This window comes from Tachyglossus aculeatus, chromosome 9 (genome assembly GCF_015852505.1).
Source record: "Tachyglossus aculeatus isolate mTacAcu1 chromosome 9, mTacAcu1.pri, whole genome shotgun sequence".
In the NCBI taxonomy this organism is placed as follows: domain Eukaryota; kingdom Metazoa; phylum Chordata; class Mammalia; order Monotremata; family Tachyglossidae; genus Tachyglossus; species Tachyglossus aculeatus.
In genome coordinates, this window is record NC_052074.1 from 18,944,786 (window position 1) to 18,968,759 (window position 23,974).

The 23,974-nt window shown below is 40.5% G+C and overlaps 1 protein-coding gene across 3 annotated transcripts in view; it reads right to left on the reverse strand.

Annotated features, from left to right (window-relative positions):
* Positions 1 to 10,072: 10,072 nt before the first annotated feature.
* ESF1 (ESF1 nucleolar pre-rRNA processing protein homolog) overlaps positions 10,073 to 23,974 on the reverse strand; it is a 43,310-nt gene continuing 29,408 nt past the window's right edge. For all 3 annotated transcript variants that reach the window (XM_038751614.1, XM_038751616.1, XM_038751615.1), the window contains 5 exons: positions 15,904 to 16,025; positions 14,031 to 14,121; positions 12,176 to 12,252; positions 11,584 to 11,730; positions 10,073 to 11,044 (listed from right to left, as the gene is read on the reverse strand). In XM_038751614.1, the coding sequence (XP_038607542.1) occupies positions 10,751 to 11,044; positions 11,584 to 11,730; positions 12,176 to 12,252; positions 14,031 to 14,121; positions 15,904 to 16,025 (731 nt within the window). In that variant the 3' untranslated portion in view covers positions 10,073 to 10,750. The remainder of the gene's footprint in view (positions 11,045 to 11,583; positions 11,731 to 12,175; positions 12,253 to 14,030; positions 14,122 to 15,903; positions 16,026 to 23,974) is intronic.

Genomic DNA, 23,974 nt, shown 5'->3' on the forward strand with positions numbered 1-23,974 from the left:
ACATACTAACAAAATAAAATAAATAGAATAGATATGTACAAGTAAAATAAATAGAGTAATAAATATGTACAAACATATATACATATATACAGGTGCTGCGGGGAAGGGAAGGAGGTAAGATGGGGGGGATGGATCATATCTACCAACAATCCTGACTTTCATTTACAATAGACTCAAAACAATATGCCCAACTCTTTCAGGCTTTCCCAAGGGCCAAAAAAAAATGCAATTGAAGGGAATGCTTACCACAGTGCTTTGCACGTAGTTATTTCACAATAAATACCATTGATTGATTGAGGATGGAGCAGCCTGAAATAGTGTCCCTTATTTGCATTGCACAGTACTAAGGGAACAGATGCACACAGAACTCGCAACCTAATGGGGAAGGCAGATAGGAAAATAGTTGCGATTCAAGTAGTTAGAATAGTTGACTATGCAAGTGCCGCCAAATTAGTACAAAAGAAAGTAAAAATCTAAGTGCTAGCAGTGGTCGTTGAGTTGTTGGGACTCGAGGTTTTGGTAACTGATTGGGGAAGGCTTGTTTGATGCGACGGGATTTCAGGGGGGCTTTATATAAAGGCAGAAGTGTGGTCTGCCAGATTAGAGGGGAGAGGGAATCCCAGGCTAAGGGTAAAGAATGAACTAATGATGATATTTGTTAAGCGCTTACTATGTGCCAAGCACTGTTCAATGCAATGGGATAGATACAAAGTTATCAGGTTGTCCCACGTTGGGTTCACAGTCTTGATCCCCATTTTACAGATGAGGTAACTGAGGCACAGAGAATAATAATAATTATTATTATTAAGTGCTTACTATGTGCAAAGTACTGTTCTAAGTGCTGGGGAGGTTACAAGGTGATCAGGTTGTCCCACGGGGGGGCTCACAGTTTTAATCCCCATTTTACAGATGAGGTAACTGAGGCACAGAGAATAATAATAATGATGGCATTTATTAAGCGCTTACTAAGTGCAAAGCACTGTTCTAAGCGCTGGGGAGGTTACAAGGTGATCAGGTTGTCCCACGGCGGGGCTCACAGTTTTAATCCCCATTTTACAGATGAGGTAACTGAGGCACAGAGAATAATAATAATGATAGCATTTATTAAGTGCTTACTAAGTGCAAAGCACTGTTCTAAGCGCTGGGGAGGTTACAAGGTGATCAGGTTGTCCCGCGGCGGGGCTCACAGTTTTAATCCCCATTTTACAGGTGAGGTAACTGAGGCACAGAGAATAATAATAATCATGGCATTTATTAAGCGCTTACTATGTGCAAAGCACTGTTCTAAGCGCTGGGGAGGTTACAAGGTGATCAGGTTGTCCCACGGTGGGGCTCACAGTTTTAATCCCCATTTTACAGATGAGGTAACTGAGGCCCGGAGAAGTGAAGTGACTCGCCCGAAGTCACACAGTTGACAATTGGTGGGGCCGGGATTTGAACCCATGACCTCTGACTCCAAAGCCCGGGCTCTTTCCATGCTGCTTCTGAAGTGACTTCCCCAAAGTCACCCAGCGGACAAATGGCGGCGTCGGGATTAGAACCCACGACCTCTGACTCCCAAGCCCGTGTTCTTTCCATTAAGCCACACTGCTTCTCTATCTAGAAGACTAAGGAACTAGAAGACTAAGGAAGGAAACCAGGCAACAAGATTCCCAGAGGAGCCTTAAAACAGGAATAATGGCTTGGGACACATTCATTCATTCATTCAATCGTATTTATTGAGCACTTACTGTGTGCAGAGCACTGGTACTAAGAGCTTTTAGACTGTGAGCCCATTATTGGGTAGGGACTGTCTCTATATGTTGCCAACTTGTACTTCCCAAGCGCTTAGCACAGTGCTCTGCACACAGTAAGCGCTCAATAAATACGATTGATGATGATGAAGAGCTTGGGAAGTACAGTTCAGTAATAAAGAGAGACAATCCCTGCCCACACTGGGCTTATTCGAATTGATCAGATCTGGGATTCAGTCTCCACCACATTTCATTCATTCATTCATTCAATTGCATTTATTGAGCACTTACTGTGTGCAGAGCACTGTACTAAGTGCTCGGGAAGTACAAATTGGCAACATATAGAGACGGTCCCTACCCAACAGCGGGCTCACAGTCTAGAAGGGACTGTTTTGTTCTAAAACATATGAGCCCCAGACCAATTTTTCTACTGGAAAATTCTCCCCACAAAAAAGGTTTGCCCCCATGCCATTTAGTCCCGCGTCTCTGCTGAATCGTTCTCTTAGACTTTATTCAGAGAACCAGCAGACATAGCTGAACTTAACAGGAAACCTTATCCCATTTCCTTTTGATTCCTGCGACTGAAATCAGAGAGCGATCTAAACCAGAAACTAAATATACTAAATAAATCAAGAAAAATATATAACTGGAGGAATTCAAAGAAAAAAAGAGAACTCTCCCATCCAGGCAAAGGCTTGTGCTTTTAGATTTGGCTTTCCAACACGCTCAGTACTCGTGTAAGTAAAGAACACATAGTTTAAGAGTGGTTCATTATTTCTTCAGAACACAATCCTTTCTCGGACTTCTGTGGAAACAGTTCAAAAAATCCTACATATGCCAGTTCTGGTTATTTAAGTTTGTGCCAACGGAGTCGAATCACAAATACGGAGCAATTTGAATCGGTTTACTGGGAGCATAACCAGGGCTTTTTTTTTTTTTACAACTAAAAAAGGCCTTGAAGCTGTTGACTTCCAGGGCTATGCCTGGCAGGGAGGCTGGGGTGATGTGACGGTCAGAGGTTATTTGAGGCGTTGGATTACAGCTGTTGTCACTAGACATCTTGCTCAGGGTTTGCACTCTACAATTCTCCGTCTTGCCCATGCTCGGTCCCACTTTGGCAGCAGAACGAAGTTGCAGCGGATGAGAAATGAGATTAAAGTTGTGAAGTGCTTATGCTCCCTGGAGGAAAATATATTGGAGGGAGCTCAGCGTAGGGAATGCTGTTCGGGTCAAATGGTCAGAGCCAGCTCGGGACAGTTTGATTATCCAAGGAAGAGGGTGGGAGGTCCAAGGCAGGTGAACCACTAGGTGAGGTGTGGAAATTGGAAGGAGAAAAGCCTCCCACGGCATCATCATCATTATCAATCGTATTTATTGAGTGCTTACTGTGTGCAGAGCACTGTACTAAGGGCTTGGGAAGTACAAGTTGGCAACATATAGAGACAGTCCCTACCCAACAGTGGGCTCACAGTCTAAAAGGGGGAGACAGAGAACAAAACCAAACATACTAACAAAATAAATAGAATAGATATGTACAAGTAAAATAGAGTAACAAATATGTACAAACATATATACATATATACAGGTGCAGTGGGGAAGGGAAGGTGGTAAGATGGGGGGGATGGAGAGGGGGACGAGGGGGAGAGGAAGGAAGGGGCTCAGTCTGGGAAGGCCTCCTGGAGGAGGTGAGCTCTCAGTAGGGCCTTGAAGGGAGGAAGAGAGCTAGCTTGGCGGAGGGGCAGAGGGAGGGCATTCCAGGCCCAGGGGATGACGTGGGCCAGGGGTCGATGGCGGGACAGGCGAGAACGAGGCACGGTGAGGAGATTAGCGGCGGAGGAGCGGAGGGTGCGGGCTGGGCTGGAGAAGGAGAGAAGGGAGGTGAGGTAGGAGGGGGCGAGGGGATGGACAGCCTTGAAGCCCAGGGTGAGGAGTTTCTGCCTGATGCGCAGATTGATTGGTAGCCACTGGGGATTTTTGAGGAGGGGAGTAACATGCCCAGAGCGTTTCTGGACAAAGACAATCCGGGCAGCGGCGTGAAGTATGGATTGAAGTGGGGAGAGACACGAGGATGGGAGATCAGAGAGAAGGCTGATGCAGTAGTCCAGACGGGATAGGATGAGAGCTTGAACGAGCAGGGTAGCGGTGTGGATGGAGAGGAAAGGGCGGATCTTGGCAATGTTGCGGAGCTGAGACCGGCAGGTTTTGGTGACGGCTTGGCACCTTCCCTCCTCCTCCTCCCCAACCCAAACAGCTATTGCCCAGTTTGCCTACATGGCAGGGCGGCTGGCCCAGGCAGTCAGGAGGAAAGAAAATTGCACTGTCAGAAGTCCGACCAGTTTAGTGCCTTTAGGTAGGGCCTTCACGGCCCTACTGAGAGCTCACCTCCTCCAGGAGGCCTTCCCAGACTGAGCCCCTTCCTCCCTCTCCCCCTCGTCCCCCTCTCCATCCCCCCATCTTACCTCCTTCCCTTCCCCACAGCACCTGTATATATGTATATATGTTTGTACATATTTATTACTCTATTTATTTTACTTGTACATATCTATTCTATTTATTTTATTTTGTTAGTATGTTTGGTTTTGTTCTCTGTCTCCCCCTTTTAGACTGTGAGCCCACTGTTGGGTAGGGACTGTCTCTATATGTTGCCAATTTGTACTTCCCAAGCGCTTAGTACAGTGCTCTGCACATAGTAAGCGCTCAATAAATACGATTGATGATGATGATGATGATGATGATGATGATGATGATGATAATTTGGAGAAGCAATGTGTAGCCTCATGGAAAGAGCAAGCGCTTGGAAATCAGAGGACCTGGGTTCTAATTCAAGGCTTCGCCACTTGTCCGCCGTGTGACCTTGGGTAAGTCACTTAACTTCTCTGTGCCTCTGTTCCCTCATCTGCAAAAATGGGGATTCAACATCTGGTCTCCCTCCTACTTGGACTGTGAGCCCCATGTAAGACCTGATTTTCTCATATCTAGCCCAGTGCTTTGTACAGTGCTTGATTCATAGAAAGCACTTAAATAATGATTGAAATCTCAGTTTTCTCCCCATGTCCCACTTGGGGCTCACAGTTTTAATCCCCATTTTACAGATGAGGTGACCGAAGCACAGAGAAGTTCATTCATTCATTCAGTCGTATTTATTGAGCACTTACTGTGTGCAGAGCACTGTACTAAGCGCTTGGGAAGTACAAATCGGCAACATATAGAGACGGTCCCTACTCAACAACAGGCTCAGTCTAGAAGGGGAAGTTATTTGCCCAAGGTGACCCAGCAGGGAAGGGGCAGGGTTGGGATTAGAGTAGATTCCTCTACTCACTCGGCCATGCTGCTCTGAAGGAAAGGACCTAATAATGTCAGTCAAATTGAACAGGGATAATAGCTTAATTTTGATCTTCAATGGAAATAGAAAAACAACCCACACCTCAAAGGCTGGCATTTTCCACTAGCCCCTCTAAGCACAGCACCAATCGATGATGTATTTATTTTGGCACTTTCCATCTCCATACTCTGGCAAATATCAGCCCTGTCGAACCCACTGTAGCGAATAGGCACAGAAAGCACTTGTATGTTTTGTTGTGCTTCGTTCCGGCCGGTGGCTTTACGAGAAATTCTGCAGGGACTCCTTGAATCCAGGCGTGATAATAATTGTAGTGCTGAATAATGCAAGGAAAACACCATGGTTCTTTTATAAAGATTTGAAAGGAAATTTAATAGCCAGCTATAAATGATCCAGGTCTTGGATCAGGGATGATAGCGAAAAGACCTCAGCTCTAGTTAATGCCTTTCGTTTGGGTGGCTATATATCAATGGACCTGGGCCATATAGCCTCAGCATCATCAGCATCATCATCATCAATCGTATTTATTGAGCGCTTACTATGTGCAGAGCACTGTACTAAGCGCTTGGGAAGTACAAATTCGCAACATATAGAGACAGTCCCTACCGAACAGTGGGCTCACAGTCTATAAGGGGGAGAGAGAGAACAAAACCAAACATACTAACAAAATAAAATAAATAGAATAGATATGTACAAGTAAAATAAATAAATATCAGTGGGGAGAGATTGCAGTATTTATTCAAGTATTCTGAAACACAGGATCTTCTATTGACAAAGGAGTAATAACCAAGTGGGAGAAGGCCGTCTTGTAGACTGTAAGCTCTCTGTAAGCAGGAACGTGTCTGCCAGCTCTGTTGTATTGTACTTTCCCATGTGTTTCGCACAGAGCTCTCCTCAGTGGTCAATGAATACCATTGACTGAAATCTATCAGCCTCCTCACTGATTACTTACTCGTTTCCCTCTTCCGTTCATATTCTTCCATTCATCCAGCCCAGATCATTTTTCAGCGCTTAGAACAGTGCTTGAAATAAAGTAAGCACTTAACAAATACCATCATTATTATTATGCATGCAGGCACATGGGAGAGTACAATATAGTGCTCTGCATACAGTAAGCCCTCAGTAAATATAATTGATTGATAGATTGAAAAACGGTCTCAAACAGAGCCTAAGTTTCCCAATTCAGATGAATTCGGTCCGTTGTCAAGTAGTTGTGCACTGACAGGGTATAAAGCATCATGCTTGTTACCCCGAGGAAGCATCCTTCAGGACAAGAAGCTGAGCACTCACTGCTGTTGCGCATCATTTTCTCAGTAATTTCTCGCATCACAATTAGATCCAGGAGTATTCATTCATGAATTCATTCAGTCATATTTACTGAGCGCTTACTGTGTGCCGAGCACTGTTCTAAGCGCTTGGGAAGTACAAGTCGGCAACATCTAGAGATGGTCCCTAGCCAACAACGGGCTCATAGTCTAGACAACGAAACATGTAGACAGGTGTCAAAATCGTCAGAACAAATACAATTAAAGCTATATGCACAGCATTAACAAAATAAATAGAATCGTAAATATGTACAAGTAAAATAGAGTAATAAATCTGTACAAATAGATACAAGTGCTGTGGGGGGGGGAAGGAGGTAGGGTGGGGAGATGGGGAGGAGGAGAGGAAAAAGAGGGCTCAGTCTGGGAAGGCCTCCTGGAGGAGGTGAGCTCTCAGGAGTAGGTTTCTGCCCCGTCAGTCCTCAGGGGCAGATACCCCAAACCTTCCTCCAATGCAGAAAGCTATTCAATCAGTTAATTTTATACTTAGGGAATAAATTGAGTCCCTTTTTCCCCTTGCTTTTATTTTTGCCTCAAGTGGGTGCCATTTTGGTTGTGGCAAAGTAGAAATAGGGGCTAGTGATGATATCAGCTATGTTCCTTTACTTTCTCCATAAGTAATTTTACTATAGCAACTCTATCCTCACATTTTCCCTGGTCTATTGGCATACTTATTTTGATTCTTATTTTACACACTGAGGCTTTGAGGGGAAAAAAATCAAAGAAAAACTTCTTCTCCAAATCCAAGTTTAAAGTTCGGCATGAAAGTAGAGGAATGTTTCCTACCGCAGCCATTGATAATGGATTAAAAAAAAAGTCCTGGGGCTCCAAACCAGAAATATCAACTATGCAGTTAACTCTGAATTGTCTGATCTGGGAATGAGCAGGGATATATATACATAAAGATACAGTCCACAGGTAAACCAAAAGTTTCATTTCAATCTTTTCACCAATTAAATCTTTCAGAGAAGTTGAGCTGCATTTCTTCTCCTGGAAGCCCCCCGGTTTTGAAAGTGTTTCAGAGTAAGATAACCAAAAAGCACAAAGAGGGATTGAGTGAAAAGCATTTGAGCAGATAATACACATACCATCAATTTTTATTTTTTCTTCCTTGCTTTTATGAAGCAAAAACTCTTCTCTCTTTAAAATTGTGAATTGAATAATTACATTAGCAATCAGAGGATCAAACACTCTTCAGTCTGGTCTGGCAAACCTAGAGGCAGGTGGAGTGCTGCTATTTTCAAAGCACTCTAAGGGAACTCACAATAGAAGTAGAAGCTACAGATAAATAAAAATGACGGTATTTGTTAAGCACTTACTATGTGCCAAGCACCGTCTGAAGCACTGAAGTTCTAGCAGTTGATTCTACAGTCTAATGGGTGAGACAAGTGGATAGAAATTGCAAACATAACGTAAGGTAGAGTAAGAGCAGAGATACAAAATGACAAAAACAAATACAGTAATTGAACACATTCAAATATTCAACCTCTTATAATAGTTTTTTTTTTATGTGTCTCCAGACTGTAAGCCCATTGTGGGCAGGGAACATGTTTACCAACTCTGTTATATTGTACTCTCCCAACTGCTTAGTACAGTGCTCTGCATCGTAAGCACTTAATAAATACCACTGATTGATGAGCAGCACTAACAATATGTCATCAATCCCCCACTCACTAGTTTGCTTTGGAGAAACAGGCATATTTTGTAAACTGGCTTTTAACTGAGCGAGGGGTGTCCCATGAAGCCCCAAGCAATACGAGATTTAGTATTGGTATATTTTGTTGTATATGTGGCTGAGGTTTTTGCATAAAGCGTATTCACTGTGAAAAATAGCGTCCTCATGTTTGCCCTTCTAATGGGATGGAACAGCATCATCATCATCATCAATCGTACTTATTGAGCGCTTACTATGTGCAGAGCACTGTACTAAGCGCTTGGGAAGTACAAATTGGCAACATATAGAGACAGTCCCTACCCAACAGTGGGCTCACAGTCTAAAAGGGGGAGACAGAGAACAAAACCAAACATACCAACAAAATAAATAGGATAGATATGTACAAGTAAAATAAATAGAGTAATAAATATGTACAACCATATATACATATATACAGGTGCTGTGGGGAAGGGAAGGAGGTAAGATGGGGGGGATGGAGAGGGGGACGAGGGGGAGAGGAAGGAAGGGGCTCAGTCTGGGAAGGCCTCAGCAGCAGTTATCTGTATTTGATATGCTGAATAGTATATTAAACACCTTGTAAGTCCTCAAGGTAATGTTCAAAGTGTTTAGGAGATTATAATTGGGTCAGCAGCTAGCAGCGGGGACGCACACTGAAATAACTTATTGTTAGGTAAGACCTATCTGGTCTTTGTGGACTTGCTCTAGAGTCACCGTGGGTGGCAGGGACAGTCTGGGGATTGGAAAAATCTGAAATACTGCTGAACATGTAATGTGATCCAAGTTCCCAGGTCAGGTTTTCAAGAGACCATTAATACCCAGCCGCCAGTGCTTTCTGCATTGGGCAATCCCTGTAAACATTAGCTTGTCTCTGATTCTGCGACTGCCACCTGTATTTTCAGGCCCAGTCACAGACGGGAAGGCGGAAGGTACTGGCCAGTCAATGACTGGGAAAGCTAGACAAGAGTCTGAAAGAGAGACCCAACAGTAATTATATTTTAATTAAATGTGAATGTTTCATGGGTTTCCGCTTTTTTTTCCATTAGGAGGCAAAATTGAATAAAGGCGTGGCCATCAGAATGGTTATAGTGGTTGCCTATAAGGTCCCAGCTGTCACCAATCAGCACTTTAATACTGGAAGTTTTAATAGAAACAGGAAACAAGGTATGTGTAAATACTTAGCCAGGCCGGCAATCAGAAGAATTCCTTTGCAGTTGGCTGTTCAGGCATTCAACAGAAGCAGCAGCACGGCTTAGTGGAAAAAACGCAGGACTGGGAGGCAGAGGACCTGAGTTCTAATTCTGATTCTGTTATTTGCTTGCTGTGTGGCCTTGGGAAAATCACTTCACTTCTCTGTGTCCTGGTTTCCTCACCTGTAAAATGGGGATTCAATACCTAGTCTCTCTCCTACTTATACTGTGAGCCCCATGAGGGTCAGGGACTGTATCTGACCTAACTTGTATCTACCCCAGTGCTTAGAACAGTGCTTGACACATAGTAAGTGCTTAACAGAATAATAATAATAACAATAATAGTTCCGGCCATCAGAGAGCTACACAATTCAAAAATTCCATATTTTTCTTCCCTGCTCACAGAGTGGTTATTCCCTCATTATTTTGATAACACACTGAGCTTTGCTTTTTCATTTCCTGACAAACCAAAAGCCACATTTACAGACTTGATTTTTAATGTTCAATATGACAAGTTTATTATCAACAACCTCGCCAAACTCCCAAGTATCTTCCTGTTTAGCACTTGCTCCCAGTGTTTTGTTTTTGCTTTCTTGTGCTTTTACTTCCAAAATATACCCAATAGCCAGCAGTGATTAGACTACAAAAGAGCTTCATGTTCCCAAATTTGACATAAAACCAGAACTGGATTTATAAGAGCAAAGACCACTTAGTCTCTAACCAAAGAATAATCTTTCTAAATCTAAAAACACATGAGATTTTTCTCATGATTTCTCATCCCGCTTTTTAAAATGACTCTCAAAACACACAAGGTGGGAGAGAAGAATTATCTTTACTTATAAGTAGGAAAACACACGAAGGAGACGTGAATGTCCTAATAGTGACATAACTTTCATCTTTTACAACAATGATGTCCATTCTGTGTATCATGAACCTTTGTGTTTCTAGGCAGAGATTTGCTTTAGCAAGGCACAAACCAAATAAAAGCAGGTGGAAAACAAAAATGCTTTTACATTTTTATTAAAAAATGCCATAGAAAAACCATAACTGGGCCACAAATTCTCAGATTCTCAATTCTTACGTTCAGATAAATTAGTAGTTCACTTCTAATCAGTAGTTTTAAAAATATGTCATGGTCCAGGAAAATTAATTAAATTTCCACTGAATATTAAATATATTTACAATATTGCTAAAAGTATATGAATAACCCCATGCCTTTCTTAAACCCAGCCCTTTTATGGTCTTTAAAACCAAACTCAGAAATTTTCTTTTAATTTCCCCAGAATTGAGTTCATAGTTCGGGCATTTCCACTTGAGCTGCCAATTTAGGGGTCTCAAAGTGGCCATTTAATTACTTTCATTCAGTTTGTGTTGAAAAAAAGGCTATAATGGTGAAGGTAGATTAAGATGTTCTTCATACCCAGAAGTAGCTCTGATTGTAAAGTGAGGATTACGAAGATACTTTTTAAGTTCACAAGCTGTTTGAATTCCAATTATTTAATTTTCTGCTTTTTCCTCGCTTGAAACTGCTCTGTTTTGCTTTTTATAGATTTAATCAGCATCGACAAGGCAGGATCAATGGATTTCTTAGATGAGTCCTTTTGCAGCTCGTTTTCTTTTCTCTTTATTGCCTCTGTAAGTTTCTGCTGATTTTGTTCTCTTTGCCGAGCTTTCTCCTCAAGGATTTTTTCCACAGCTTTGGTTTTCTTGAAATTAGGATCCGAAGGATCCAAGTTATATAAGTGAGAAGTATACATTGCCTGGAATCGTTCATCTGCAACATTTACCTAAAAATCCAGAAGAAAAATACAAATTAATGAATCCAAGTTTATTGGGTAATTTAAACTATTTTATGGGGTTGAAATGTTAGAAATTTGGAAATCTTAGTATTCTTCAACTATTCTATACAAGAAACCACTATAAAAATCAGTATAATAGTTTCAAGTATTAAAAATTTAAATCTCAGATGAACTGAGTGAATTAGTTTAGAAAAATTATTTCAAATTTAAACTTCAAAAGTACTAATTTACTCCATGTTATTGGAATTATAGCAGAAGCAGTAGTAAACTGATAGTAACTAGACTTAGCTTAAAAATTTAATCAATGTCTGCTATAATTCCAGCAGTAGTAAACTGATAGTAACTAGACTTAGTTTAAAAATTTAATCAATGCTCAAGTGAACTGAATCAGGAAAAAGTTTTGGTTAAATCACACTATTGGTATATGAAGACAGTTTCTACAATGGCTGTATTAATTTTTAATATACCGCTGAGAAAATTAATTTTCTGATTGAAAAGGAGTATAACAGGGGAAATATCCTCTTTACCTCAAAATCATCTTCTAGTAATTCCTTCTTTTTCATCAGCTGCTTCTTCTTTTTCTTGCTCAGGTTCTGTTGCTCTACAATCTTGTTATAGTTGAAATGCTTTTTACCATCTTCCTCATCATCCATCATAAGCAAGGCCATTTCAGCCTGTTGAAAGAAGAAAACAACCCTTTTCTAGTCAACATTTCTCTCACTGGGAAGTAGATGATGCAGATATCCTCTCTCAAACAAATCACCCAATCGTTAATTCTCTGTAAAAACAATTATCATTTCTAAACTGATTTCAGGTGATTATTAATAATGTAAACAGCCATTTGAAAATACTACCACTCTTAGGGCAGGTAAATGAGAAAATCTAGCAAATACCTGCATAAGAACCAAGTTCCTATAATGAAAGTTTTCGGCCTGTCTGAACCTTAGTCTGCTATCACTGTTACACTACATTTATTCATCGTTACATTAACGATAAATGAACCTGTAGTATTAAACTTCAAATCACAGATGTGCTTATGAGTGTCGAATTTGGTCAAAGACATCAGCAGATCTTTAAAGAGTTTATGGACTGAGTTCCAGCTCTGAACTATCCTTTTACCTTTTGTCTTTCGATTTCAGCTTCTTCTTCAGGGCTCTTTTCTTCTTTCTGGGATTTTTTTGATTTCCTCTTTACAGCTGATAAAAAAAAATAACTCAAAGTCATTGTTTCAAAATTATTTCTAATTAAACACTATGGAGACATTTACAAATATAATATCTAGCATTCAACTATGGAAAATATTTTGACTCTCACTAGTTCAATGCGATGGACTTTTGTTTTCTACAGCTATTAACCTGAGGCTGTTCAGAAAATCAATAACACAATCACTATTGCTACCAGAGCTTAGAACAGTGCTTCGCACATAGTAAGCGCTTAACAAATGCCATCATTTATTTTATTTACCATTAACTTTATATTTAGAAAAACAACCTTTATGACTATGCCGTGCTACATGTGCTATATATTCATTCATTCAATCGTATTTATTGAGCACTTACTGTGTGCAGAGCACTGTACTAAGCGCTTGGGAAGTACAAGTCAGCAACATATAGAGACGGTTCCTACCCAACAACGGGCTCACAGTCTAGATCTAACTATATAACTATATCTAATAGTGCCTGTGTGCATGCCATGAAAAGGGATCAAATTTCTATTTAGTGTTAAAAGGCTGATGTTCACCCTATAGGAAACATTTGTTTGTGTTAATATATTTCCATTATTTCCAATAATATATTAATATATTCAGCGGAAATTGATAATCTGCTGAGAAGCACTTAGAATCTGGACATTCAAGCTACAGATACTTGTTACACGTAGGGCGCATTAGAGGGAGTTTTTAGGGGGCATTCCTTAATAAGAAATTAACTCAATCATTACTGCAAAATAAGCAGAAATAGTATAATTTGATACAAAGCATCTCTTTCTACTAAGCCAAATCCAAAATTGAAAATAGGCCTCTGCAAATTCAATCATGATATTCAAGTATAGAGTACGGGCCTGGAAAGTCCGAGGGACCCGAGTTCCAATCCTGACTCCTCCACATGTCTGCTGGGTGACCTTGGGGAATCTACTTGGCTTCTCTGTGCCTCAGTTGCCTCATCTGTGGAAAATGAGGTTGAGTAATGGACATGGGACAGGAATGTGTCCAACCTGATTAATTTGTATCTACCCAGTGCTTAGAACAGTGCTTACCACATAATAAGCGTTTAACAAGTATTATTATGTCAATGCCCCACAAAGAGCTTCTCGAGGGTATGGGGAGAGACCCAGGTAGGCCCATTATTACCTAATTTGCTATTATAATTAATAGTCTATTTGTTCTGATGATTTTGACACCTGTCTACATGTTTTGTTTTGTTGTCTTTCTCCCCTTTCTAGACTGTGAGCCCGTTGCTGGGTAGGGACCGTCTCTGTGTGTTGCAGACTTGTACTTCCCAAGCGCTTAGTACAGTGCTCTGCACATAGTAAGCGCTCAATAAATACGATTGAATGAAATAACATCCCCTGGCTACTTTTAATGCATTAAAGACAAGTATGCCAAGCACAATAACATGAAATTTCTGAAAACATAACACTGTATCTTAAACCGCAAAATACAGCATCAGGTTCAGCAGGCAGATTCTCTGCCTGACCCTGCATGAGCCAGACCAACTTTAAATGTCAAATTATTTTAGCAACATTGCCCTATGCAAGCAAGTTTAATGGTTTTGAAGGCATGCATTACTAATTCTACTCTGACCAGTGCTTGGCACATACTAAGTGCTTAACCATTACCATTATTATGATTATTATTATTCTTTTACATAGTTCTGTAATCTCTTCTTTCTACTTATTTCCTACTTCTTGAAAAAAATTCCCTTATTCAAGAAAAGATTGCAGTTAAGCAAATGAAAAACAGTATACACCAATTTACCTATTTTTCCAACTTCTTCGGCAAAGTACGGGTCATTCAAGTCAACATCCGGGGGAAGTTCATCTTCACTGGTTTCTTCTTCAGTAACAGCCTGTAATGAGTGTGAAGACATCAGGGAAAATTTCATTGGCAAAAAGTGTAAATGGAAAAATCCCAGTGGCAAGTTACTTAGGAAATCACTTTTTCGGATCATTTTTTAGAAATTACAGCCTGCATCGTATTTACCACTTCTTCACATAGCATAAATGTCACATACCTAGCAGAGAACAGTAGTTTCAAAAAGTTCAACTCGGTGGGTCCTACTTCAACTGTTTTAAATGATTGTTTGCTTAAAGCCTAATTTCTTTTAGTTGCAGCCTAATTTGGCAGAATAACTGAAGGAGCTATTATTTTGTCCCTTAGAAATTCCCATAAGCATATAAAGTGAACATTCAGAATTAACCTGGTTTTGAAAAAAAAACAGCCATACACACCTCCAAATTCCCTGCATCGTACTGCTTAGAGTATACCTGAAAAAATTTCTTCTTTTACTTTTCACTGAGGCTTAAATTCATTCATTCAATCGTATTTATTGAACGCTTACTGTGTGCAGAGCACTGTACTAAGCGCTTGGGAAGTACAAGCTGGCAACATAGTAAATCCAAAGTACATTCACCATGACAAATCAAATGACTATGAAAGAATTTGTTGAATCCCTTATTTGTTGCATTTTTTTTTCCAAACAAATACAATGTACCTGTTAGCAGGCATATCTTTTTAGACAAGCGTCCGGAATATCTATATTTGAATTGTAGATTTTTCTCCACTAAAAGTCCATTTATCAAGAAAGTGATTTCCAATGCCAAGGTTAAAGTGCCAGGCATGCTTGATGAATAATAGATAAATAAAAAATTTTGCATTCCTCCACAGCAGTAAAATGGAAATACATAAATATCAAGCATGCTGTAGAAGGTGTTGCTAAATTAACAGTACGTGATTGTATTTGAGCCAGAAAAACAACATAATTTCTATTGCCATGCCCCACCATTTCCAAACTCCAAAGTTTTTGACAGCTCAGAGAAATACGGCAGGATTTTAATTAGTTCCAATGCCTGGGGCAACTTCAAATCTGGGGCCAGTCATTTGTGGCTAGCTAGAAAGTGGCTGTCTCACGGGTATGACATTTGAAATGCCTCCAAACGATGGAATGTCTATGTAATTTCCAAAACTGCCTCAGCTTACAATTGTTTATAGGTTTATAGTGGGTTTTAGGATAAAGAGTGAGACTTTTAAACAGTGATAGCACAAACAGGGGACGTTTTATGGCTAGATGGCTTTCTTACATTTACTTGTTTAATCAAAGACCACAAGAAAGTTAAGAATGGAGTAAAAAGATAATCAAGAAAACCACAAAAATGGCCATTAAAGCGGATAGAAAAAAGTTATCCTACAACTTTATCACTTGTTCAATTTCTGAACAATTCAGTTGCAGTCATTAAAAACACTCATCCGTGCCTAAAATTTTACAATCCCCAAACTTGGTAGATTATCTCATCTTAATCTAAGCTTTGTTGTCAGAATGTGGTACTGCAGCAGCAAAACAAATGCCTTCTCCAAAACATTTCAGAAAGTAACAAAACTCTAGGATGAAAGGGCAGGGTTCTTAGGAGGCAAATAAGTTTATATTTCTTTAATCACACATTCTCTGTGATGTTTACTTTGGCCCCTAAAGCCAAATAAAAATGCCCAAGAGAACTACCCTGAATATACTCTAGCTGGCTAGCCTTAATCAAAAAAAAAAATTAAATTCATCCTGGACACTGCAAATCCCATGAAGATTAAAAACGAACACCATAATTTTGCAAGCAGATTCAATATAAACAGCACATACTACCTTCTGTTTCTTTTTCAATCTTCTTTTCTCCTTTTTCTTTTCCAAAAACTGTTCCCAAGGAGTCAGTTTGTCCTTTCCTTCTAACTTATTTTTAACCATCTCTTCAGCATTTTCTTTTAGACCTGCAAAAACCCAAAGTAGTTTACGATATAATCCAAACAAATGCAGCATTACACATCAAATAATACTGAGGCCCTAATACCACAAGAGCCGACTATTTTCAAGTGATTGGCTCCCGTCAGATTCACCTGAAGCCTGGTAGTTTTGCTCACAGAATTTAGAAGTTCTGAAATCTTCTAAATTCAAAGCCCAAGGCACAAACGAATAAGGATTTGCATTCTCTAGGTCCCAAGGCTACTGTCCTTTGAATCTTTTCAATCCCCTCTCCTCATTCTCAAGACACATTATCTACAATAAGCACTGAATTGGACAGTGTAGTAGAGAAGTAAGATGGTGAAGCAACTAATGTACAATGTCTAAGAAAGGGTTTGATCTGTGCAGCTTTCCAAAGTCAGCAAACCTTTACTTAGACAAGGTTTTCCTTTCTCAGGACAGATGGTAGCCTTAAATTAAATTTGTGACTCAAGCCCATGGCCACTTGGTTCGCCCCACGAACTCAGGGATCCTTATACATGACTGTTGCTAATTTCTCAAAGGAAAAACCATCTTCCTTTATCTACTATGGTATTACCAACCTAAGTCTCATTAAGACCACGAAGAACCCAATTCTTATGCATGTAGAAGCTGCTCAAATAGTGCAGGAAAAGGAATTCTCATTTTTCTCTCTCCACATTTTGCAAGAGCCAGAAACTGTGGATTTCCTGGCAATTTTTTAAGCAGGGATCTTGCCTGATTTGAATAATGATAGTAATATGAATAATGAGAATAGTGGCATTTGCTAAGTGCTTACTATGCATGGAGCACTCTATTAAGTGCTGAGGTATACAGGACAACCAGAAAGAGTCCCTGTCCCACATGGAGCTCACAGCAGGATGGAAAACAGGTACTGAATTCCCATTTTACAGATGGGGAAACTAAGGCATTGAGTGACTTGCTTAAGGTCACCCGGCTGTTAAGTGGGAAACAGGATGGCCTAGTGGAAACAGCATGGGCCTGAGAATCATTGGAGCTGGGGGTTCTAATTCCGGCTCCGCCACTTGTCTGCTGGGTGACACTGGGCAAGTCACTTAACTTCTCTGTGCCTCAGTTACCTCATCTGTTCAATGGGGATTAAGACTGTGAGGGACAGGGACTGTGTTCTACCTGTCTAGCTTGTGTCTACCGCAATGCTTAATACAGGGCCTAGCACATAATAAGCACTTAAGAAATATCATTAAAAAAAACAGTGGCCGAGCCAGGATTGGAACCCATCATCATCATCATCATCGTCGTCAATCGTATTTATTGAGCGCTTACTGTGTGCAGAGCATGTACTAAGCGCATGGGAAGAACAATTTGGCAAGATATAGAGACAGTCCCTACCCAATAGTGGGCTCACAGTCTAAAAGGGGGAGACAGAGAACAAAACCAAACATACTAACAAAATAAAATAAATAGAATAGATATGTACAAGTAAAATAAATAGATAGAGTAATAAATATGTACAAACATATATACATATATACAGGTGCTGTGGGGAAGGGAAGGCGGTAAGATGGGGGGATGGAGAGGGGAACGAGGGGGAGAGGAAGGAAGGGGCTCAGTCTGGGAAGGCCTCCTGGAGGAGGTGAGCTCTCAGTAGGGCCTTGAAGGAAGGAAGAGAGCTAGGTGTCCTGACTTCCAGGTTTGTGCTACTTCCCAATCTTCAGCTTATTTACAGGCTTCCCTGAAGTTTACGAGAATTATCTGTCCCCACCTCCCCCTCCTTCAGACTCATGCATGTGCCTACATATTTTTAGGAGTACTGCTGTGTGGTCAGGTGAATGTACTAAGTCCTCCTTCCACTAATGTCATTATGGCTTAGTCACTGACTAAACAACTGTTCTCTCCAGCACCTACTGCATGCAAAGCACTGTACTAAATACCTGGGGAGAGTACAACACAGTTGGTAGACAGGTTCCCTGACCACAGTGATCTTATAGTCTAGAAAGAATACAGTCCTCAGTTAAAGAGACCACAGGGAGACTTATTCAATTCTGGCCAAGTGCTTGACTCATGTAGCCAACAGAAAAAAAAAAGGGTTCCCATCCTATATGTGAAAGTAAAGGTGATATGTACACAATTGAGTCAATTTCCTGGGATAATTTCTAACCCACAAGCTATCCTCAAAAAGTACTGATATAAATTCAGATTATTTCTGTTTAGTTGAGAAATAATGACTCTGTTACTTGTCTGAATAAGTCTCACTAAATAAGAACACTGAAAGTAGAGAATGAGAAATGAATTGCTACAAATGGGAGATTAGGAAATTACTCAATACCACACTAACTAAAAATGCTTTGTTCCTGCTGTCACAATGAGGTCATTTAAATCACTGCATGTGGAACATAACTGTTTATAAGTTAGGGTCTTAAATTTGTGGCAAATGGACAAGAACATTTTCCATGAGATATCTGTACAACCGTCTATACGAGATCAGTTTGGGCTGCAATGAATACAGTAATGAAAAGCAATTCATTGCATCCCACTTTCCATCTTCATATGAATAGTTTTAAAAAGTAAAGGGCTGACGGGATATTTACTTCCAAAGCCCACCCAACTTGATAACAACAACAACAACTCAGGCTGAAGGGCACAGGCGCCCTTTCAACTTAACTATGAGTACAGACGACCCTATTATGACAATAATCAAATTGCAACCTATTCAAAACTGTTTAGAAGTTAAGTAACTCACATACAAACAATGAACCCCCTCCCCCTAAAAAAAGAAATATAAACTAGTCCAACCCTGTTTACAAAGCTGCCCCCAGTTTTGCTGGGATTTGGGGAGGAGCAGGGATTCTGACTCTGGGCAGAAGCCGCCTCTGTTTTAAGCCCTCAAATGCCCATTTCTCCTCCCCCGACTTCCAACCCAGGTCTCTTCATCCCCTCACTAAGGACTCACCAAGGACATCAAGTAAAGTGGAGGATTAAGTAAAAATCCATCTGACTTTATCCACCTATTATGGTCTCAAACAGAAAATTCACACCTCAGAGTGGTTTTTTTCACCTAAATTGTTCTTTTGGGACAAACTATGTGGGATCAAATTAACCAGATAATTGTTCATTTCTCCACTTCCCTTGGGTTATGCAAACCCAGCTGTTGTGTACTTAGTTCAGGATGCACTTAAAAGTATAAGGACCTATCAGCCAAGGTTTAGCAATTAGAGGTTTGAATGCCTAGGATAGCCTTAACTTGCATTAAGTGTGCTTTGCTGAATGAATTAGTATCATCAGGCCAATTTTCTTAATTCATTTTTCACCTATAACCTGACCCCATTCCTTTCGAATTAATGATACTTCTAAATATGATTTTCCCAAAATGCAAAGTTTTTCAAGAGCAAAATCCTCTGGCTTATTACAACATGAAACTCCCTATCATCTACAGGCTCCTTCATATGACAGAAGTTACAGTAATATTCTTTTGTAATTTGAGACTTTACATGTAAATGAGAAGTTTTATTTAAAGAATGAACCTCAATTTATACTGAATAACTTTTTGGATGTCCTCCACATTACTTATAATAATAATAATGGCATTTATTAAGCGCTTACTATGTGCAAAGCACTGTTCTAAGCACTGGGGGAGATACAAGGTGATCAGATTGTCCCACGGGGGGCTCACAGTCTTCATCCCCATTTTACAGATGAGGGAACTGAGGCCCAGAGAAGTTAAATGACTTGCCCAAAGTCACACAGCTGACAAGTAGCGGAGCCGGGATTTGAACCTATGACCTCTGACTCCAAAGCCCGGTCTCTTTCCATTGAGCCACGCTGCTTCTCAACCTACTTATATTAAAGTCTAATCGATAAAGGAAGGGATTGAACCTATTTTGCATTTCATATGTAAGTTGAGGAATTTGAGGTTTAGCGACAAAAAACTGGATACTATAGAAACCCAAGTTTTATTCCTGATTTGCCACTGGTAATATGCAAATTAACTTCAATCTTTTTTCTTATAGTATTTGTTAAGCACTTATTTTGTGCCAGGCACTGTACTGACCACTGGAGCAGATATAAACTAATCAGGTTGGATATGGTCCACGTCCCAGCTGGGGCTTCAAAGTCTTAATCCCCACTTTACAGATGAGGTAACTGAGGTACAGAGAAGTGAGTTGCCCAAGTTCACACAGCAGACGAGTGGCAGGGCCAGGATTAGAACCCAGATCCTCGGACTCCCAAGCCTGAGCTGCTTCCACTAGACCACATGGCTTTCCTGACATTTGAGCGGCGTGCTTGATATTAACGGGAAAACATAGGGGAGGGAATTCCAGGCCAGAAGCAGCACATCAGTGACAGGGTGGGTGGCTACAGAGATGAGTTTGAGGTACAGTGAGGCGGTTGGCTTTACAGGAGCGAAGTGAGAAGTCTTGGTTGTAGGAGGAAATCAGTGAGGTAAGATAGGAGGTAATAATCAGTGAGGTAAGCCAAAGGTAAGGAGTTTCTGTTTGATGTGGAGCTGGACGGGACTGGAGGTTCTTGAGTGAGAAAACGTACTGAACCCATTTTTCAGAAAAATGATCCTGGCAAGAGAGTGAAGTATGGACTGAAGTGTGGGGAAAGACAGGAGGCAGGTTAGTCGGCAAGGATGCCGATGCAGTAGTCCAAGTGGGATAACAGGATAAGTGCTCGGATCAGCCTGGTGGCAGTTTCGATGGAGAGGAAAAGATGGATTACAGTGATGCTGCGAAGGTAAAACTGACAGGATTTGGTGACCGGTTGAATACGTGGGGTTGAAGGAGAGATACGAGTTGAGGATGATGCCAAGTTTATGGGCTTGTGAGACAGGAAGGACATGGTGATACTGTCTACAGTGAGGGAAAAGTCATGGGGAAGACCGGGTTTGGGTGGGAAGATGAGGAGTTCTGTAATCTCACCTCTTCCAGAAGTCATTTCCCAATTAATTTTCTTTTCCTTAGGTCATTTCCTCCCAACTTCCCCTGACGCCGTTCCCTACGGTGACTTCTCAGTTCAACAACTATTTTTCTATTTCTCTAAGGGTTAAAAGTCATTTCACTGTGGGACAGAACAATTTAAATGTTGCTGCTGCTGCTGATTGCCTCAACTCAACTGTAAGATCTGATTTCAGGTTACATCTGTTCAATTCCCCCACCCAATTTCCAACTCTGCTCTCAGTGAGCTCTCACCATTATTAGAATAGGAATTGAAGTCATTACCTCGAATTCCTTACAATAGCCATGTAGATTACACCATACTCACAGTAAATGAGACTTCAGATAAAATCTGGAGGGCAGGAGAAGAGGGTGTAAGAAACCCACAATGCTTGTACAGAATTTCCAGGTGCTAAAGCTCATCTCCACTGGATGTTCCCTTCCCATAATAATGGTATTGGAAAGGTTTATGTGGACTGGTATAGGTTAAAGAATATCACACATAAAACCTTTTCAGTAGGTCTGCTTTACTGGCTTTCAATATTCTTGCATTTTAAGCTCAAATTCCCCCTTCCTTTTAAAGTCGTTCACAATTTAATCTGCATTTATGTTTTCTTTCACACCTCCCAAGATCTTTCTCCAACCCTGGAAACAGTCTTCTGTTTGCTATGAACCCTGCTGTCTCCTCCAAACCAACTTTTCTTAAGAAGCCGACTTCAAACACAAGACATTTGGGCTTCATTAGTGAGCTATTGTTTCATGTAGTTTCCTGAGCTTTATTTGTATGTTTTCCCTGCCTTTCATGTAGTTTGTTAATCATTATGTACATTACGGTACAATATCATCAGATTGTCTCATCACAGTGTCCTGTCAAACTCCACCCTTATTTGATATATAACATAGCAGTAAAGATTTTTAAAGTGAACGCACCACCTTTTTCCTAAGGATCAAAACAGGCCTGCTTTCCAAGACTGCTACAATTGTCAATGGCTTTCTGTCGGAATGTGCTGTGGCTACATGACTGCCTGTGGATACGAGAAGTCTAAACACACATGGAATCTGCTGGGTTTTTAAAGCAGTCACAAATAGACCACTACATTTCTAGGTCAATTTCAGGAAATTGCCTTTAACCTAAAACTGGAAAAAGAAGAAAGTCCATTATTTTCCTCCCATTTGTTTCTTCTAATACAGTGGTTCTATCACTTTTCAATCCAAATATCCTTGTAATTCTCTATAAAACATGGTTAGATAGCCACTATGTTGAGACAGGAATACTAACAATAAAATTTTCCAGGGTTACTCTGGGAGAGACAGGACCACTTGACAAGGGCAGATAAAATTGTGATAATCTATCAATCAATCAATGGTATATATTGACCACTTACTGCCTGCAGAGCACTACGCTAAATGCTTGGGAGAGTACAATACAACAGAGTTAGCAGACACATTCCCTGCCCACAATGAATTTACAATCTAGAGGGTTCTGAGATAAGGGAGGGACAAGGAAGCAGGCTAAGAAAAAGAAAATACTGATTCTGCTTGGGGAGAGTATACCAAGAAGTCATTCACTAGTCTTTGAAATCACTCAGAATGATAATAATAATAATGGTATTTGTTAAGTGCTTACTATATGCCAAGCTATTGTAAACACAAGATAATCAGGTTGTCCCACATGGGGCTCTCAGTCTTAATCCCCATTTTACTGATGGAGTAACTGAAGCACAGAAGCTATTAGAGGACATCTAGCCCAGTTTATCTTTCCAAACCGGCCTCCATTTAAGTCAGGCTGGCAAAAAGACCCACACAATCTGGTACCAGTTTACGTACATTTCTAGTTTGGATGTTGGCTAGGAAGACTAGAGAAGATAATGAAATCAGAACCTATCAAACTGGTCTTCTTGGTTAGTCACAGTGGGCATGCTCCTCCCCATCTCCTCTCCCAAATATCCTTACCCCACTCAATTTCTCTCCCTGGTACCCCTTCCTGATCCCTTCAAGAGAGAAGCAAACCCATCAGTGGTATTTACTGTGCATTTACTGTATGCCGAGCACTGTACTAAGTGCTTGGAAAAGTACAACAGAGTTTGGTAGACAGGATTCTTTGCCCATGAGGAGTTCACAATCTAAAGGGAGAGACAGACATTAAAATAAATTAAAGAAAAGGGAAAAGGCAGAATATAAGTGGATTTGGGACTTTAAAGAACACATCTAAGTTATGTTCAGTTTACCCTATGTTCATCTACTATAATAGCTGACTCCAAGAAGTAGAGGGGGGACTATTATGTAATGGTTTCTATGCAAAGGTGTGATTGCTGAAGTTAGTACTTTGCCATCAGAAAAGGTAAAAACAAGGACACGACTTACGTCTACAGTATCATAAAAGGTTCAGACAAGACAAGTAACACAATCCTGTAGCTTGCAATGCTTGTTGGGGGCAGGGAACGTCAACACTGTTATAGTGTACTTTCCCAAGTGCTAGCTACAGTGCTCTGCACATAGTAATCCCTCAATAAATACAACTGATTGACCACGCAGATGTCAACATGGCCTAATGGAAGGAACACGGCTCTAGGAGTCAGGAGAGCTGGATTTTAATCCAAGCCCTGCCACTGGACTGCTTGTGTGACACTGCACAAGGCTTCAACATCTCTGTACCTCAGTTTCCTTGGCTACAAAATAGGTAGGTATAGGAAAACTCTTTTCTCTACCATTTAAACTACAAGGAGGAAGTAACTGTGTCCAATATGACTAATTTATAGCTACCCCAGCACTTAGCAAAGTATTTGGCATTGAATCAATCAATCAATCGTATTTATTGAGCGCTTACTGTGTGCAGAGCATTGTACTAACCGCTTGGGAAGTACAAGTTGGCAACATATAGAGACAGTCCCTACCCAACAGTGGGCTCACAGTCTAGAAGGGGGAGACAGAGAACAAAACCAAACATACTAACAAAATAAAATAAATAGAATAGATATGTACAAGTAAAATAGAGTAATAAATATGTACAAACATATATACATATATATTGAAGTACTTTA